Below are 18,662 nucleotides of genomic sequence, written 5' to 3'. Positions count from 1 at the left end.
CACCTTAAGAAGCAAACACTTGTGTGAGCTCGTGCATTGATTCCTACATACTTGCATATTGCACTTGTTATATTACTTTATATTGACAATATCCATGAGATATACATGTTATAAGTTGAAAGCAACTGCTGAAACTTAATCTTCCATTGTGTTGCTTCAATGTCTATACTTTAAATTATTGCTTTATGAGTTAACTCTTATGCAAGACTTATTGATGCCTGTCTTGATAGTGCTATTCATGAAAAGTCTTTGCTTTATGATTCATTTGTTTACTCATGTCATTACCATTGTTTTGATCGCTGCATTCATTACATATATTTACAAATAGTATGATCAAGATTATGATGGCATGTCACTTCAGAAATTATCTTTGTTATCGTTTTACTCGCTCGGGACGAGCGAAACTAAGCTTGGGGATGTCGATACGTCTCCGACGTATCGATAGTTTCTTATGTTCCATGCTACTTTATTGATGATACCTACATGTTTTATGCACACTTTATGTCATATTCGTGCATTTTCTGCAACTAACCTATTAACAAGATGCCGAAGTGCCAGTTCCTGTTTTCTGCTGTTTTTGGTTTCAGAAATCCTAGTAACGAAATATTCTCGGAATTGGACGAAATCAACGCCCAGGTTCCTATTTTGCCCGGAAGCATCCAGAACACCCGAGAGCCGCCAAAGGGGGGCCCTGTGGGCCCCAGATGATAGGGTGGCGCGGCCCGGGCCCTGGCCGCGCCAGCCTATGGTGTGGTGGCCCCAGGCCCCCTCCGAGGCTGCCCTTTCGCCTATATAAAGCCCCTGCGTCGAAAACCCTTACGGAGAAAGCCACGGTACGCGAAACCTTCCAGAGCTGCCGCCATCGCGAAGCCAAGATCTGGGGGACAGGAGTCTCTGTTCCGGCACCCTGCCGGAGCGGGGAAGTGCCCCCGGAAGGCTTCTCCATCGACACCGCTGCCATCTCCACCGCCATCTTCATCAACGCTGCTTGCTCCCATGAAGAGGAGTAGTTCTCCATTGAGGCTCGGGGCTGTACCGGTAGCTATGTGGTTAATCTCTCTCCTATGTACTTCAATACAATGATCTCATGAGCTGCCTTACATGATTGAGATTCATATGAGTGTTGTATCACTATTCATCTATGTGCTACTCTAGTGATGTTATTAAAGTACTCTATTCCTCCTCCACGTGTGTAAAGGTGACAGTGTGTGCACCGTGTGAGTACTTGGCGTAGGCTATGATTATGATCTCTTGTAGATTATGAAGTTAACTATTGCTATGATAGTATTGATGTGTATTATTCCTCCTACATAAGCATGAAGGTGACAGTGTGCATGCTATGTTAGTACTTGGTTTAGTCGTATTGATCTTTCTTGCACTTTAAGGTTATTTAAATATGAACATCTGATTGTGGAGCTTGTTAACTCCGGCATTGAGGGTTCGTGTAATCCTACGCAATGTGTTCATCATCCAACAAGAGAGTGTAGAGTATGCATTTATCTATTCTGTTATGTGATCAATGTTGAGAGTGTCCACTAGTGAAAGTCTAATCCCTAGGCCTTGTTCCTAAATATCGCTATCGCTTGCTTGTTTACTTGTTTTCATTGCGTTACTACTGCATGTTTACTTCCTGCAATATTACTACCATCAGCCGCACGCCAGCGAGCTATTTTCCGGCGCCGTACTACTTGCTCATACTTATTTATACCACCTGTATTTCACTATCTCTTCGCCGAACTAGTGCACCTATTAGGTGTGTTGGGGACACAAGAGACTTCTTGCTTTGTGGTTGCGGGGTTGCATGAGAGGGATATCTTTGACCTCTTCCTCCCTGAGTTCGATAAACCTTGGGTAATCCACTTAAGGGAAACTTGCTGCTGTTCTACAAACCTCTGCTCTTGGAGGCCCAACACTGTCTACAAGAATAGACGCACCCGTAGACATCATACACCTACACCTGGGTGCTCCGTTGTAATATACCTGAGCTAATTTATATCCATATGTAAGGATGTAAGTATGAGGTATGGTGTTGAACTCAATTATAGGCTGTTCAAGGCCATATTCCACGGGTAAAGGTTAGTCCCCAACATTTATTCTTAAGTTTACATGCAGAATCATCACATGAAATGCTTTGAACCCTCCACCTATCCATTTACCTTTATATAGTGAGTCGTGCGTTGCGCACGGGCTGAAGACTAGTTAATTTAGTGCTAATTGCAAGGTTAATTAGGAGTAATTAACAGATTAATTAGTGGTAGTTGCCATATTTACCAGGAACTACTATTAGAGCGGTAATTGCCAGATTAATTCCGAACAGCGGCCGTGATGGTGTCGACCTGGTTCCTTGGAGCTCCACGGAATACCGTATTCCGACATGCGATGTGTCCGTTTGTACTACCCAAACCCATACGGCCATAACAATTTGATCTTGACAACATTAATATGTAAGTGGCCAGAGAAATCAATCAGGTCATGTCTCTAGCTTTCACATATGGACGCTGCCGGTAGATGGGGATTGATTTTTTTTTTGATAGAAGATTGAGATTGATTTTTTTTACAGAAATTGGGATTGATTTTGAGGATAAATAAAAGAAAGGAACCAGAGGTATGGTAGTTGGATCCCACTGTCAGTGAGAGTAGCTTGTAATCCCAATCGGGATCGGTACATTCCCGATGCTCCAAACAGCTTCAGGGTTTGATTTAGACCAGGATTAGTAAGTTTAGGGTGTAAACGACAGGGATTTCGATTTCAGGGTTTGATCCACCGAACCTCTACAAATTCAGGGTTTGAAATGGACTTCTAGTAGCACGGGCAGGATTGCCGCATCGCACACGACACCTGTCACGTTCGCCACACTACCCTGCGCGGAAGCAACACACCTTGTACCACACGAAACCCCTCCGCACAGCAAACCGTATTTTAAAAAGGGCACGTACCCCACGTCGCTTTTAACCACGGCTAGGCCCAACTTTTTGTGCCCATGAAAAGCCGGATAGTACATCGCTCCCCACACCCGCTGACAACCGGACCCTACCACACCAACGTCCACCGCGTCAGTCTACGTGAGGTATGAACCCGAGTAGTTTTAACCGAGGGATAACGATCTCTCTCCCACCCACGCGTCACTGACATGCGGGGCCCCTATAGATAGATTGACCGCCACGGCCCGCACGCAAATATCCTTTCCCCAACTGACCAGGCCACCACCACCGCGGGCCCCGTAATCCAAACGAACTACCACCGCCGGCGCTACTACACGCTCCCTCGCCGACGAACTCGCCGCCGGCGACTAGGAAACTCGCCCCCCCCGCGTGATGGAGGCGGAGAAGGACCCTCCGCTGCCCCCGCGGGTCGTGGGGGAGTACGAGCTGCAGGAGATGGTGGGCAAGGGCACCTTCGCCGAGGTCTTCCGCGCCGCGCACCGCCCCACCGGCGCGCGCGTCGCCGTCAAGGAGATCGACCGCCGCCGCGTCGACGACTACGTGCGCCGCGGCATACTGCAGGAGATGGCCATCCTCGGCAGCCTATCCCACCCCAACATCCTCCGGCTCGTCGACACCATCGAGGCAAGTAGCAGTAAATAAACCCCCAAATCCCCCCTCCGTCCCCGGCCACGCCTACTAGCCTCGATCGAACCCCTTCTCGTGCCATTCGTAACAAATGCTTTCGCGATTTTCGCCCCGCGCGCAGACGGGGGAGAAGCTGTTACTCGTACTGGAGTACTGCGACGGGGGAGACCTAGAGGCCTACAGGCAGGCGCACGGCGGCGCGCGCAACCGGCTGCCGGAGGCCGTCGCCAGGGACTTCACCCGCCAGCTCGGTATGTATGTTGTTCCCAGTCCAGCCTTCTAGTAGCACTTTTCCTCTTTATTAATTATTACTGCTACTACTGTACTAGTATTACTAGGACTATCTTTTGACAACCTTGTCACTGCTCTGTTTGTTTGGATGAGCAGCCGAGGGGCTCAAGGTGCTTCGGGGCCAGAGGATCGTGCACCGGGACCTCAAACCACAGGTTGGATCTTACGGATGTTTATTCCATATGTTAGGGTTTAGGGCTTGTTTGGGCGTCCATCCATCGGGCATTTTCATGTCCATGGCTGGAATCTGCTGCTAATCGGGTTTGATCAGTCATTTCTGATGTTTGTGTTTGGGTACCAAGGCCCAAACTAAAGGAAGGGTATTTGGGATTCAAAGTTCCTACTTATAGCATTCCATGGTTCTTCTTTTTCTTATAGCATTCCATAATCATCAACTAAACTTATGTGTTGACATCTGAACTCGCATCTACTGCCCCAACCAGCCTCTGTTAACCATTAAATGCTGAACTACATAGAGGATCATTCTCTCCACTTCATGCTTGTATTTACTTCACTCACATTTAACAACTTACATATCTAGTAAAATGTGTATATTTAGTACTCTTGCTTGGTTGCTTGATTCACCCGGTATCATTTGGAGTCTCTGTGCTGATGAAGAATGAATGAATCATGCAGAACCAAGGCCCAAACTAAGGGCCAGTGGGATTCAAAGTTACGTGGCATTCCATGGTTATCAACTGAACTTGTATTAATTGTGAACATTTCAACTCACATCTATAGCCCCAACCAACCTATGTTTACCATTAAATTAAATGCCAAACTACATAGAGGATCTTTCTCTCAACTTAATGCCGGTGTTTACTTCAGTCACATTAACAAGTTACACATCTAGTAAAATGTGGATAGTTATTACTCTTGCTTGGTTGCTTGATCCATCCAGTATCATTTCGAGATATACTGTTCTCTCTCTACTGATCAAGCTGTGAATCATGCAGAACCTTCTGCTGTCAACTAATGGAGATGCCATTACACTGAAAATTGGCGATTTCGGGTTTGCTAGGTGAGAGCTTCATTCTCACTGTTGCACTTGCAGGACTAGTCTTGTTTCCCCTTTATTTACTGGGGACATGGAGAACAACACAAAATATATTTGGAAATGTTATATGTCTCCAAGTTATATATGTATCCATAATGCATGATATCTTTGTCATATTCATTCTGAAATTTTCTATGTGCATATTGTTTCCAAAAAAGTGCACTCATTTTGAGTTTCTTCTGGTGCGAACGAGCTTTTATAAGTGACTAGGAAAAAGGCCCGTGCGTTGCACCGGGAGAGAAAATATGCAAATAAAAAAAACTGAAAATCATCTTCCTTCAATTTTACTCTTAAATTTTTTCTCCCTAGCAAAAATGTGAAACTTTTAAAATTCCCCCACTCGTTGCCTAGCTTGGGTACTTGTCGTCAATGTCCTGGGCATTGACGCCTTCCTCAGCATGCCGTCACAACTTGTTGTTTGCAAGAAAATTATCATTTCTAATGTTGCATCAGTTAAAAAAGTACAAATGCGATGTGAATTGTGAAATATAAATATGGAACACGTAACATGCATCAATTATTAATTTATAGAAGAACACCTTCGATTCACATAGAAATCATAATTTACATGGAAATCATCTCCAATATATGGTAATGCGTCTATATGTAAAGCAATTAAAATGCATTCATATCTACATTTAGAAATAGACATATTATTATTTAGACTTTGAACACAGGTATACCTTGAACTGACAGAATAGTATTCAGGAATGCATGCATCCTAGAACCCGTTGGACGTCACTGCAATATGAATCGCAATGCCCCAACAGGTTTTTGGCCGAAGCAAATCATCATCGCATCACGTCCGTGTACCTAAACAACCTAGCTAGCTGATAATTTTTCTTCCATCAGGTTGCTACTACTCAGCGTGGTTGCTAGCTCTAACAGGAATCAAACACAAGAGAAAGAAATCAATACTGATAGAAGTAATCGGGTACCTTCTCAAGCTCCAGCAGTGCTATGGATGAGGATGACCACCGCACCGCACGCTCCCGTCAGATGGCAGTTGCCAGCAGCTTTGGCCATGCATATTTGTCGTCCCTATGGTGGTTAATTAGCTTCACCAGTAGATCATTTTCTCCGAATGGATTGCCGTGAACATCAGACTTCAATGCATCTAGCAAGCGTTGCGGTGACCGAGTTAGAGCATGCAACAGCTTCACATCTAGGCGATGATGCAGCTCGAATCAGCCGGACAGTTGGGATGGGGGGTAGATGGACTGGATCTTGCAGGAGAAGCAGGAAATCCTCTTCCCTCCAAGCGGTTCGGGATTGGTCGGCGGCCGGCTGTCTCTCTTGATTTTCGCGAGAGGCGCAGATCTTGACCCGCGTTGCTCCAAATCGTACGAACCATCTTGGATTCTCGCGGGCATCCCGCTGGGAGCAAGGCAAAGGAGTGGAGCACACTCATGGCCGGCTGCCATCAGATTAAATTAGGACGGCACCAGCCAGCGGGCGCACCGGCAGGGAAACCACCTCCACACGGACGGACGGTCGATGGGATAGATAGCTCGTCGTTAGGGGGTGAGCCTGTGCTGGACCACGGCACCACTCAGAGCTCGCGCCCCCCCCAGATTCGGAGGCGGGAGATGAGTAGTAGTCGCACCGTGGAGATTCGCGTGGCTCTCGTAGCCGACATAGCCAGACCACCGTCGCAGCCGCACGTTGCACCGTAGGTCCGGGCAACTCGAAAGACTCCCATCGTCGCCGGCTCGCCGCCATAGTCAGGTCGTCTGGGCAGCTCAAAGGCGCCGTACGGGGATGGGGATAAGTTGTGGCGTCCGGGTTTGTTAGGGCTGGGTAAAATAAAAACGAACCGGTACAATGACGTTTGGCAGTAATATGGGTTTTGGTGGGAGGGTAAAACGGTCAAAAAAAAGCGTTGACGAAACTTTTTGGCAGAAACCTTAGATCATACGGACCAAACCGAGGAAACGCTTCTCCCTTTATTATTAGGTATAGAAAATGTACAGCTGAATGTTTTTTCTTCTGGTTCAGATCTCTGATGCATGAAAATTTGGCTGCCACATTTTGTGGCTCTCCATATTATATGGCCCCAGAAATCTGGCGGGGGGATAAATATGATGCAAAGGTCCGGTACCAACCTGCTTTAAATTCATGGATGTTAAAATTACAGGCAATAATCTCCACCAGAAAAACTTTGCAGGCAGATCTATGGAGTGTTGGAGTCATACTATTCCAGCTAGTAACAGGGGAGTTACCATTTCTTGGGGAAAACAGAGTCCAGGTTTGCTCCTATTGTTTGTACAACTAGATACAGTATTAGTACAATCACAATAAATCATATAACCTAACTAATTTATTATTTATCCAGCTGCGTGAAAAAGTCCTGACATCCAATGGCCTTAGTTTCCCCCCAGATATGGAGGCTGATTTACATCCTGATTTCATTGACCTGTGCAGAAGACTCATATGCCTTGATCCAGGTGGGTCTGCTATTAGTATTTTCACTTCATTTGGTCTCTACAAATCAGACGTGTCATAACTAATTTATTATTTGCAGTAATATTTGTTCAACTTCGATTTGGGCTATTTTATCTTAACTTTCATTATACAAGTTTAAGTTATCAGTTACAGAATCACATTAACATTTGCTTTTAATCACGCAGCGGAGAGAATGCCTTTTGAGGAATTCTTTAATCACAAGTTTTTGGCAACATCAAGGTATTCCTCTTACCCTGGTGGCAGTGTTTGAAAAGCACCAGTCCATCAGGCAGTGTTGAGTAATCTGCTTTGTTTTCAGAAAACAATCCCGTATAAGGTCATGTAACTTGAACTTAGCAAACATACCGGGTGCCCACATGGGAAGCTTCCCACACATGCACCACAAAAAAAAGTATATAAAACCATGGTGAATGGTCAAATTCTGTAATCGCGAACTAAAATATGCAAGCTGTGATTGTTTTTTTTATTTCTTGCACCTACATCTGAATTGAGCTTGGAGTTTTCAGGTGTGCACATCACATGTAGTGCATCATTGACTCCTTTTTGCGCGTTTCATCTATTGGAATAGCAAATCTATGTGCAGCAATCCTGCAGTTTTTTTTTCTAGATCTCGTTTTCGCATTTTAGCAATAGTTACAAAAACATGCCACTCTGTATCTGGTTTAATCGTGTCATATCTCCTTGTTCGTAATCTTGCTTATTATGACTCTTCAGGGAAAGTGAAATTATCAGCGAGTCCCATCATGATCTTGATTTGAAGGATACATGCCAGACTGTCTCTACTGCTATCATCAAAGTAAATTCTGAAACCGCGGATCCGAAAGGTACGCTGTGCCCTGTCTGAAACTTCACATATTGTATGCATCTGCTTAGGCGCTAATTTTGTGTATTTTGCAGTATTTGATTCATGGGAGTGGATTGAACGAGAATATGTACTAGTTCACGCGAACACCACTTCTGTGGAAATGCTATCTTTACTTGAGAAGTCAATGAAAGATTTCACAGGAGCAAGATCCCGCGGTGATGACAGGTCGACTTGCAAAGAGTCTGTTCAGAACCAAAACAGAAGCTCCCTCTGTAGAGTGGTTACTATGAAAAACCATGGATGTACTCCACAGTCCACTTCGCATGAGTCAATTTCTATGGAAAATCTGCGAGGGAGGCCACTTGATTGTTATACAAGGCTTCAGCTACTGAATCAGTATATTGTTATTCTTACAGAACTTGCTCAGGAGAAGGTACTATTACTGCTATAGTGCCAAACTAGTACCATGTCCATTGAACAGTAGGTTCCATCTTCATTTTGTCTGGTATACAAACTGGAACTTCTTTGCTCTATATTTTTGTCACGGTCACTCAGACATTATTTATTTATTTTGAGAACAGCTTGAACTAGCAGTTTATATTTTATTTTTCCAATATGTAACAGTGTAGATTTTGGTTCTTCTTTAAACTCTGCTGTTACCTCAGTCACATGGTTTACTTCAATTTTTTTAATGCATATTTGGCTACTACATGCATGATACGGATGCATTCAGAGTAGAATTGGGAGCAACTAATTGGATTGCCAAGCTTTCTCTAGTCTTACATATCTTATCAGCCCTTTTGAAGTTCACGAGTAATTTGGCCTATACAAGTCATATTTAGGCTTAGCGTGTTTTCATCTAACGTCAATCTGTCAAAGTTCCAGCAATTCATGGTGTTGCTGGCAGCTTTTTTCAAGTTTGTTTCATAGAGTTTGCTTACAAGTCTGTATTGTCTTCGCAGACATCTTTTTGATGGTCATAGCTATGATAATTTATGTTATAGCTTAGAATCGATATTTCCAAATTCATCTTAACATCACCTACATCTGCTTTTTCTGTGCTACATGCAGCTTCTTAAAGGGCTTGACCTGGAGGCTCTGTCACTTGAACTTGTAATACTTGCTGTCTGGAAAGAGGCACTTAATGCATCTAGCTTATTGGTGGATGCTTCAGATGATGGACAATTTTCAACATCTGCAGACAAGAATTTCCTGCCAAAGAGTGAGGATCGTCTATCACCAAATGTAGCACAAGGATTGGATTTCACTAGGTTGGCTTCTGTTTGTTACTGGGCTGAAAGTGGGTTTATCAAGGCATATGACCGCGCAGAGAAGATATCACATAGGTTGCGGGAGAACAATGGTTAGAACATTCATATCGACATATCTTCTTTCTAGTACTATAATATTAGCTCTTATTGTAACCGCTATCTGTTTTTAGATTACGCTGAGACTCTTACTACAAACATTGTCTGTTTCCAGATAACACTGAGATGCCCGATGCGATGGAAATCATATTCCAAAATGCTTTAGTATATGGGAGAGGCGGTGCTGTAAGTATCACAATCTATGTTCCGTAAATGGTTGATTTAGATTTCATTTCTCTATGCACATCATTGGGAAAACAGGATATGCATCACCTGTAGGCCTCGTTCGGTTGTGGGGGTTTAAATACACTAGTGGATCAAACCCGGAGAGAGATTGGGTGAACCCCAACCAGCACCCGAATCCCCACTAACCTCTCTCTCCCCGTACCTCTGCTCCATCCCACAAGCAGCAGCAGTCAGCGCACCCAAGCAGCAGTAGTCAGCGCACGGAATAACCAGTAGCAGGCATCGCATGGGATAAGTAGCAGTTAACAGGCTACAGCAGCATGCTTACAAAGCATCAACCAGAATAAAAACATCAACTTTGAATTAACATAATACTCCCAACGTCCAGGAAAACATGTCGGAGGCTTAGTACACTTTTTTACAAAAAATAAATAAATAAAAACCTCAAAACGTCCAAATGCTTCAAATTGGTGTTCCAATCCGAATCTCAAACACGAATCTTCTATCCTGGACGCTGTCGTTGTCATCGATTGATCAGCAAGCAGGACAGGGGCGAAGCCAGAAAACACAGAGCTCGATCTGGGATCACCTGGCCCCATCGTGATCGACCTCGTCCCTGCTATATACTCCGCGCGGTCTCGCCGCTGGCCTGGTCGTGACACCGCGCTAAAGCTCGCCGTCATCGTCGACCTCCTCCATGCATAGTGGCGCCACTGGTCCTCCGTAGTATGTATTAAAACCCACAAGGATAAATAGATAACTCTGAGTACTTCAAACATAGGTAGGGATACAGAGATAACTCTGACTACTTCCAAACATAGGTAGGGATACAGCAGGACCAGCAACCAATACTTAAAATGAGAAGTATCAAGACTCACGTTCAGCTCGTGATCAAGTGACTTGAAGTTGCAGTGAATACTCAGCCCAGCATCGAATAGGTAAGGGCAATGTGGTGTTCCTGCAGAATATGTGCTGTGTTAGAAGGAAAGAGGTCAAGTACACCATGGAAAAACATGATTATGACAGTTTAGCTTCGAGGTTCTTACCATACTTGGTGTATCTCACTGAGGCACATTCCGCAGAAAAAATATGAGAATTATACATGTGAAGTGACAAGTTAGTATTGAAAATTTGGTACTACTAATGCTATTCAAGAGACATCTTACTGAACACAAACGCATTGGGCATACACCTAGCTAGACACAAATATCACAGGCACTAACAGGGATACAACTCGTTAGAAAAAGAAAAGCAAAGCATATCAAGATATTTTTCTATGGTAAAGATAAGCAGTCAATAGCAAGCAATATTAAAGGATACTCAACTTAATTCATGGAGTCATGTTAAAGGATACTCAACAACAACTTTTATTCACAAGAAAATGGACAGACAGGTGAAATTGTAGTAAACTATGCACCAATAAGCTGGACATCTTTTATTCACAAGATTGTGATTAAACACATGCCCATCTTCACCCATGCCCATCTTCTAGAGCTTCTTCATGTACAACTCTAGTGCTCCATCATATACCTACAATTCGCAGCAGAAAATGTAAGCACAAGGCTTAAAAAAATGGTATACATGTTGGGCAGGAGACTACAAAGTGTGAGCATAAATAATGGAAGTGACATCTTAAATCAGAGTAGCATATCTCTATTTTCAGCAGAAGGTAAAAAACGGAAAAGCCTTGTTGGTACAGATAGTCAAGACAAATCAGCAGAAGGTATTACACATCAAACAAGCTGTAGCCGATCTCTCTATTTTCTACTGTAAAATCACTGATTTCTTTAGAAAAACAACCAATTTGATCAGGTATCAGCAACCAAATCTAAAAATGAGAAGTATCAAGACTCACCTTCAGCTAGTGATCAAGTGACTTGAAGTTGCAGGGAATAGTCAGCCCAGAATCGAATAGGTAAGGGCAATGTGGTGCTCCTGCAGATACCAAATTCTTACCATGCATTAGCACAAGCTGCGGGCAACTAATGCAGAAATAATTAGCAACCTCCAGCAGCTGCCCCTGATCCTAAATGCTGGGCACGATAGCCGTCCAGGAACGAGCAAGAACCATAGCAGGTCGATGGTTGTCAGACCGATCCATGTCGATCAGGTCACAAAGGGGAAGGGGAGGACGAGAAGGAGAGGATCTTACCAAGTGACAGCCGGCGTCGGAGTCGGGGAAGGCGGAGATGCAGGAGATCTGGAGCTTCCTCGGAGGTCTACGGTCGGCCTCCTCTCCTCCAGCCGGCCACCGTCGGCGTCAGCGTCGAGGAAGGGCGGCATCATCTTAGAGGAGCTCCTCTCCTCCAGCCGGCCACGACCGAGTCTCCGCCGACGTCCCGTCCGTTCGAATCGCCGCCGGCGCCGCCGCTGTCGCGAGAGGGAGAAAGATGGGTCGCACGCGTCGCTCGCCTTCTCGGGATGCAATCCACGGGTCCAGAGCAGTGTTTCTAAAACCCGGTTGAACCGAGGGATTTCGGGCAAAACCGGGCGGGTTAAAAAACAGACCTGATTTAACCGAACGGATTTTAACCCCTGGGGCCCAACACCGGTGTATCCACGCGGATTCTGGCCCAATACCGGGCGGGTTGGGGCTAACCGAACAGTATGAGATACTCACCACCGATAGCCACAAATGCCTTGATGTAACCTTTGTAAAAATAATTCAGTTAATATTAATCAGGAAATCGTTCAAATGTACTACATCTGGTCAGATTAAATTGACACCAACTTGTGAAGATTGCCTGCATGTGTATGCTGTATGCTCGCGTCAATTAAAACAGACAGTTGGTTGATGCTCAGGTTATTTCATTGGCTGTCCAGACAGTTGGTTGTCCTATCATGTGCCTATTAATTAATGTCTGTAGTAGGAAATGATGTACAAAGCGAGGGGAAGAAAGGAGTGAGTTTTTATATTTCAAAGAAGAAAAAGAAAAGAAAGCGTTCTTTAGAAACAATGATACAAGCAAAAATGCTAATTTCCTAGCAGTCACGATACTACTTTTGAGAATACCCTGTTATCTACTTTTGTGAAAGATGTCCTGCACACTGTAGTTGGATGAAACACTTAGCTCTAGGACACATTTATTTTGTGGTTATTTGCCGGAACTCATGGTTGCGGCTAAGCAATACTCGTATCATTCCAAATTGATGGAAGTTGTAGTTTTTCCCCAAGTCAAACTTCTCCAAGTTTGACCCTTCGAGCTGCACTGTGCATGGCTGCCCTGAGATGTGCTACACAGGCACCCTTCTCTCTTCAGTTTTAGGATAGTGGTACTTTTGTTTTTATGGTTCAGTCTCAAAACTACAGTTTCGTAGTTTCCTTCAGCTAGCCCTGATATCTGAGCACAGTTTTCTTTTAAATGGGAATCTTATCTGATACGATTGGACCTGTTGGGTTGCATTGTTTTCCCTTGTCCTGTAAACTCTGCTTCTAAATACGTTCTTAATGTGTTATTTGTGTAGTGGTTACAATTAATGTTTTAATTATTGACTATTCCACATTCTTTTTCAGGCAAAGGAACTTTTGGGATGCCAAAGCAGATCAATTGCACTGTACTCAAAAGCAATCATCCTGCTCACGTTTATATTGCAGGAAGCAGCTTCCTTGCCGCTAAATCCAGTCTTCTCCCTATCACCATTCAACCAGCAGCGTCTCCATAGGTACATAGCTAATTTGAGGAGTCATCTCTGCAGTGCTCAATTGACCGGGCAACAGCAGAGGTCCATCAAGAACTAACTTATTCACGTGAAACATGATTTCACGAGATTTGGAGGATTATATCCATGGCAGTCAGAGCATTAGTCTTTCCCCTCCAACCTTTTTGTCTAGGAGGCGTCAGATGCATTGGAGAACTTCTGCTAGCGTGAAATTGTGATGTTTATATTTGCAGAACACATGGTTCATGTGCTCTGTCTTTTGTATATAACACTTCTGAGCTGTACAGTTATTTCCAGTTAAGTTGAAATGACTACTTGGAGTTGTATATAAACATAAAACGTGAAGCCTGTAAATTGGAAAAGAATTCCAGATCGTTCTTCCACTGTATTTGCCCCTCTTTGCTATCAGTAGTTGAATGTAGAAGGGAACACAAGTGAGTTTTGTTGTCACTGACGTGTTGTGTGAGAAGCGTTGTCTAAGAATAACAGGCGAAATTTCTTCATCACAGGGCAATGACGTAGTACATCACTTCACATGTTAAGTCATTTTTTTAGCTTTACTGACATTGAGCTTACCTCTTTCATAATGGTGAGCAGGAACAAATATTTTTGGCAACACATCTCAAGGTATGTGATCAAGGAACTCTAGAGCCTCGGGTCAATGCTTGGACACGAACTTCTTTCCATTGTAACTTGTGTTGCAGTAGCTGATAGTGCTTATCTTTTTTTCTGTATTTGCAGGTTCTTAATTTTGCTTTGAATTGTGTAGAGTGTTACAGTTAGCAAAGGGGATGGGAGACCCCATGTGTCAAACTCAGGTAGTACCGGTTTGCATTACTATCCATTTATGTGAAACGTGGCATCCGCGAATTTTTGTTGCACACACCGATTTGAGATGTCCACGGCTAGCTCTGATCCATGAATGAGAACTGGAAAAATCTCAATCCCCGGTGGCAGCGCTTGTGGCTGCACTGGAGCAGGCATGGATCGATGAGGTCAGGTCCTAGTCTACTGACCACCGCTGCAGGATGTCAAACGTGTTTTGTCGCAAAAACACAAGAGCTTCCATAGATCGGATTAACTCAAAGTTGCAGGAGATGATTTATACTCATTTTCTTTTTGTTTCCTATATTGATGAAGAGTTTGGACAGGTTCTTAATTTGGTTTGGAATGTGCTGAATCTGTCCCTCCCTTAACAAAGGGGTAAACTCAGCAACCGGCGCGCTAATATGTCCATTTACTCTTGTTGCATACTTGACATGTTCACAGTTACTTGTTCTGATCCACAGATGAGTTACATGAGTAGTGAAAAATCTCAATCACCAGCTTGTGGCTGCAGTGGAGCGGCCGTGGATGGCAGTCTACCGACCACCGCTGCAGGATGACGAGCGTGTTTTGGCGCGAAAACACAACACGGTAGCAGCCATGGATCGCAGTGGTACCACCGGCAATGCCCTGCCGTCGGGCGAAACGAAAAAAGATGGGGCTACGCTTTTCTTCCGTGTATGTATCCCGTTGGAGGCATTTGTCCGCTAATTGGGGTTTAGCTCCTGCGTTTATTCCGTGGTGGCCGTACTAGTTGGAAATGGTTTTTCCCCTTGTGTTTTACTAGCTCCGGGCGTTAAGCTGGGGTTGCACGATGCAAAGGACCAGCTTTGGGTAAGTGAGCGTCGGAGAGATCTTGTCCAGTACCGTCTGCATACGCCAGGGGATTTTGCCGGACCAGCCCCAATTAAAACCGAGCAGTACGTGTGTACCCTTCAGTATGCATTGCACACGGGTCGTCCAGAGACAAAATCTCCCCAATTATTTCCCGGGCCATTGCATCATACCCTGCACGAATGCACGATGCAGCCATGACAACTAGCTAGTAGAGCTCAACCCTGCTCCTGCTGCAGCCTCCAGCCTTTTGACTCCGTGTCTGCTTGCCGTTTACGCTGCTGGCCGGGAGCGCCCTGTGACTGTTGCTCTTCGGTGTGTAATGCATAGGTAACTCTGAATTTTGATCATGTGAGCTACATGTTATCCGTACTGCGATTATATGTACTGTGTGCCACATAAAATTTGAAATGCTATAGGTGTACCGAGGTTGTGTGAACGCTGTATTTTGAATGATTTTATGACTTCCGAACTGAATTTTGAAATGCGATATGTGTACCTAGGCTGTGTGAGCTACGGGGGGTTATGTGTAATGTAACTACCGTAAAGTGAATTTTGGATGTCCCCTAGAAAGATTTTGGGACACATTTTGGATGTGTCCTAATAACTTTTCTAAAATATTTTCAGGGCACATTTTGAATGTGGCCTAAGAAATTTTCGCGGGCACATTTTAGATTAGCCATAATAACTTTTTGGGGCATATACCAAAAGTGTCCAAATAACTTTTTGGAAGCACATCCAAAAAATGTTCCTAATGTGTATAAACTTTTCGAGCCATCGGTATACTTCCTCCATTTTGATTTATAGTCTACATTCTAGAAGATACGTGAATAACCAATCTAAGCTACATTGAAAATAACAACGCCCAGAAAAGAGAGCTAAACAATTTTGTTTTCAGTGTTGTTGACTAAAAGTTAGAAGGTAGAATAATTCAGAATAAATTTTAAGTCCAGAATGTAGACTATTTCAAGCATTTAATACATTTTTATATGTCCCAATAAATTCGAAAGACATTCTTGTACATATTGGGGCGCTTCCTACATTTCTAAGGTGGTGTAGCGGCAGCTGGGAGAGCAAGTCGAAAGCTATGTAAATTGTGGACGAAAACTATGAATGTAGATCCATGTGCGGTAGGGGTGGATACTGCATAGCATATGGCCAGCCGCGACAGCACTGCCAACGATTTTTTTACCTCTGGCCGTCGTTACCTCTGAACCTCTCTGCATCGGTCCAGGACGGCCACCGATGGCAGGGTTTCTGTAAAACTGAAACTCTGAAAACGCGGGCGGCCGTGTTGCTTCTTCTTCTTCTTCTATACTTCATCGGAACTGATGTTCTACCCGTGTGTCATACGTAGTCTACTGCAATAGTCTGTATGTATATAATGTATGCACGGGCTGTCATCATCTGCTGTATTTGTTTTGTTCCGTACTTGTACCATGACTAGAAAGGTTGGAGTAGAGGTGTAGGCCTGCTGGTGGCATTGACTGAACCTTGAGAAATCTGTACACATCGGGGCGTCATTGACTGGAGCTGAGAGTAATGGCACCGTCGCCGTCGTCTGTACTGTACTGTAATCGGTCGTGGCCTTTACGAGCTTCCCCTTTACGGTCTTACCAAATGGCAAATCACACAAAGTGAAAGAATTCTATCTAGTACAGCCATAGTTGTGAAAGATGTCATCTAGTAGTCCGTACCCGACATCATTTTGGATGCTTAGCCAACTCGCCAAAAAAAACTGGCGGTGGCGCTACACTGCTGTTGTGGTTCTATACAGCCAAATTGTAGAATTTACCACTTCTGATTTATCACAGCGAAAAGATTGGAGGTTACTTGAAACGGGGGATGTGGTGATACAGCCGGAAGCGTGTAGGTGTAGCAGCTCAGTCTTCGGAAATCCATTATGACTCGAAGTGTACATGCACCCATCCGTCGACAATATGTATTTTAAAATATCTAAAAATTCCGAAAACAAAACGGGGTGCACTTTCAGACATTGTATGCTCTGCACAGGAAGTTTCAAGAAAAAATATTACTACCTCCATTCCAAAGCTTAAGGTTTATATTTTTTTGGAAAAGTCAAAGCAAATAAAGTTTGACTAAAATTTTAGAATAATCTGTCAATAAATATGATATTTTGTAGATAGCACATGAAAATATATTTAATTATATATCTAATAATATTAATTTTGTATTTCACATGTTAATAATTTTTTATAAAAACTTAGTCAAACTTAACATAGTTTGACTTTATGAAAAAAAATATGGGACTTAAATCTTGGGATGGAGGTAGTATCTTTTATGGCCTGTGCGAAAATATACAATTTCCAGTGCTCCAAATAGTTTTTCACGAGATATTTCATTTTATGTTTTTTACATAGAACACACAAAATACATTTTTGCTGCAAAATTTTTATGAGCTACATTGAGTTTTCCTTAATATTTTAAAATATATTTATCGTCATAGGTACTTCTACACCTACTCTTCTTGTGCTGGTACTGTTACTACTTAGAGCATCCCAGCCCGTTTGCTCCAAAGGAGCTTTCAAAGGATTTTGGGACGCACCAGATAAAATTCGTTCCCAACAACGTCCTTCAAACGAAAATCATGTCTGGGCCCTCTCTATATTTTGTCCAGCATCCCCAACCCATCCCTAGTGCACTGGGGTTATCCTAGGACGTTGGACACAAATTTTATCTCCGACATGAGGCTGCATGTGCAGCCTAGCTACACCTGGGCAAAACTTGGGCCGGGTTTCGGGCCAGGCCCGAAAAATCCTGAAGCTAAAATGTTAAGTCCGGACCTATAAATCAAGCCCGAACTAGTAAAAGCCTAGCCCAACCCAAGAAGCCTGGGCCGAACCTTGCCTAAATCGCAAAAAAGTGTAAGCCCGAGCCCAGCCCGATGTTCGGGCTCAAAAATCAAGCCCGGACCTAGCCCGAAGTGCAAGCCCGGCGTGGCTCAGGATTTTCGGGCCGGGTCAGGTCGTCCGGGCTGGGCTGCCCATACCCAGGTGTAAGCCCAGCCAAACCTTTAATATCAAAAACAGCTGACGGACATCATTTGGAGGCTCCCACTAGTGGCATGCCACTTTACTGTTTGTCAATTTCTTTATTTTTGTTCGGCGGTCTTCAAAACCATCTCTATAGCTCACCGCCTGACACCCTTTGAGACTAGCCATAATGGGAGTATCATAAGTAGTATCATGCATACCATGTTGGCAAAAATCTGATGTGGCGCACCAATTAATGATGTGAGAGATGAGAGTGATATCATAATATGATACCGTATCATAGCACGTAAAATTAGAAAACTTAATGGCAAACACATCATGTACACAAATTTGCATTTAGATTCTACAAAATATTAAATATAATGATACTATGATACTATCTTATAATATTATGAATTGTGGGAGTAGTATCATAAACTAGTATCATGTGCATGATACTAGTGTATACACCTGGGCAAAACTCGGGCCGAGCCAGGTTTCGGGCCAAGCCCAAAAAGCCCGAAGCTAAAATGTCAGAACCCGGCCCGGCCTGACCGTCGGGGCTATAAATCGAGCTCGAACCCGGTCCGAATTGGCAAAAACCCGAC

General features: G+C 43.8%; 1 protein-coding gene and 1 long non-coding RNA gene across 2 annotated transcripts; one reads left to right on the top strand and one right to left on the bottom strand.

The window, feature by feature from the left end:
- The first annotated feature begins 3,315 nt into the window (after nt 1-3,315).
- Nucleotides 3,316-13,785, top strand: LOC124701096 (serine/threonine-protein kinase ATG1a-like). The gene is made up of 13 exons (XM_047233145.1): nt 3,316-3,567; nt 3,692-3,821; nt 3,958-4,016; nt 4,818-4,882; nt 6,917-7,010; nt 7,086-7,166; nt 7,254-7,365; nt 7,549-7,603; nt 8,099-8,208; nt 8,282-8,622; nt 9,261-9,552; nt 9,672-9,742; nt 13,257-13,785. Exons 1-13 carry the CDS (start codon nt 3,316-3,318, stop codon nt 13,479-13,481), a joined length of 1,887 nt encoding a protein of 628 aa, XP_047089101.1. The 3' UTR covers nt 13,482-13,785.
- On the bottom strand, nt 11,159-12,234 carry LOC124701097. Its single transcript, XR_007001917.1, has 3 exons — nt 11,895-12,234; nt 11,598-11,677; nt 11,159-11,272 (listed from the first exon to the last, which is right to left on the bottom strand). It is a non-coding gene; the product is annotated as an uncharacterized LOC124701097 (long non-coding RNA).
- Nucleotides 13,786-18,662: the final 4,877 nt, after the last annotated feature.

The sequence above is a fragment of the Lolium rigidum genome, chromosome 3 (assembly GCF_022539505.1).
Source record: "Lolium rigidum isolate FL_2022 chromosome 3, APGP_CSIRO_Lrig_0.1, whole genome shotgun sequence".
Taxonomy (NCBI): Eukaryota; Viridiplantae; Streptophyta; class Magnoliopsida; order Poales; family Poaceae; genus Lolium; species Lolium rigidum.
This window is presented reverse-complemented; position numbering and strand designations above follow the sequence as displayed.

Excerpts from the sequence above, each read along its gene's own strand:
- LOC124701096 (XM_047233145.1), top strand. The coding sequence starts at position 3,316 with ATGGAGGCGGAGAAGGACCCTCCGCTGCCCCCGCGGGTCGTGGGGGAG. Across the intron at positions 4,883-6,916 it reads GGCGATTTCGGGTTTGCTAG|ATCTCTGATGCATGAAAATT; the intron begins GTGAGAGCTTCA and ends CTTCTGGTTCAG. Across the intron at positions 8,623-9,260 it reads CAGAACTTGCTCAGGAGAAG|CTTCTTAAAGGGCTTGACCT; the intron begins GTACTATTACTG and ends TGCTACATGCAG.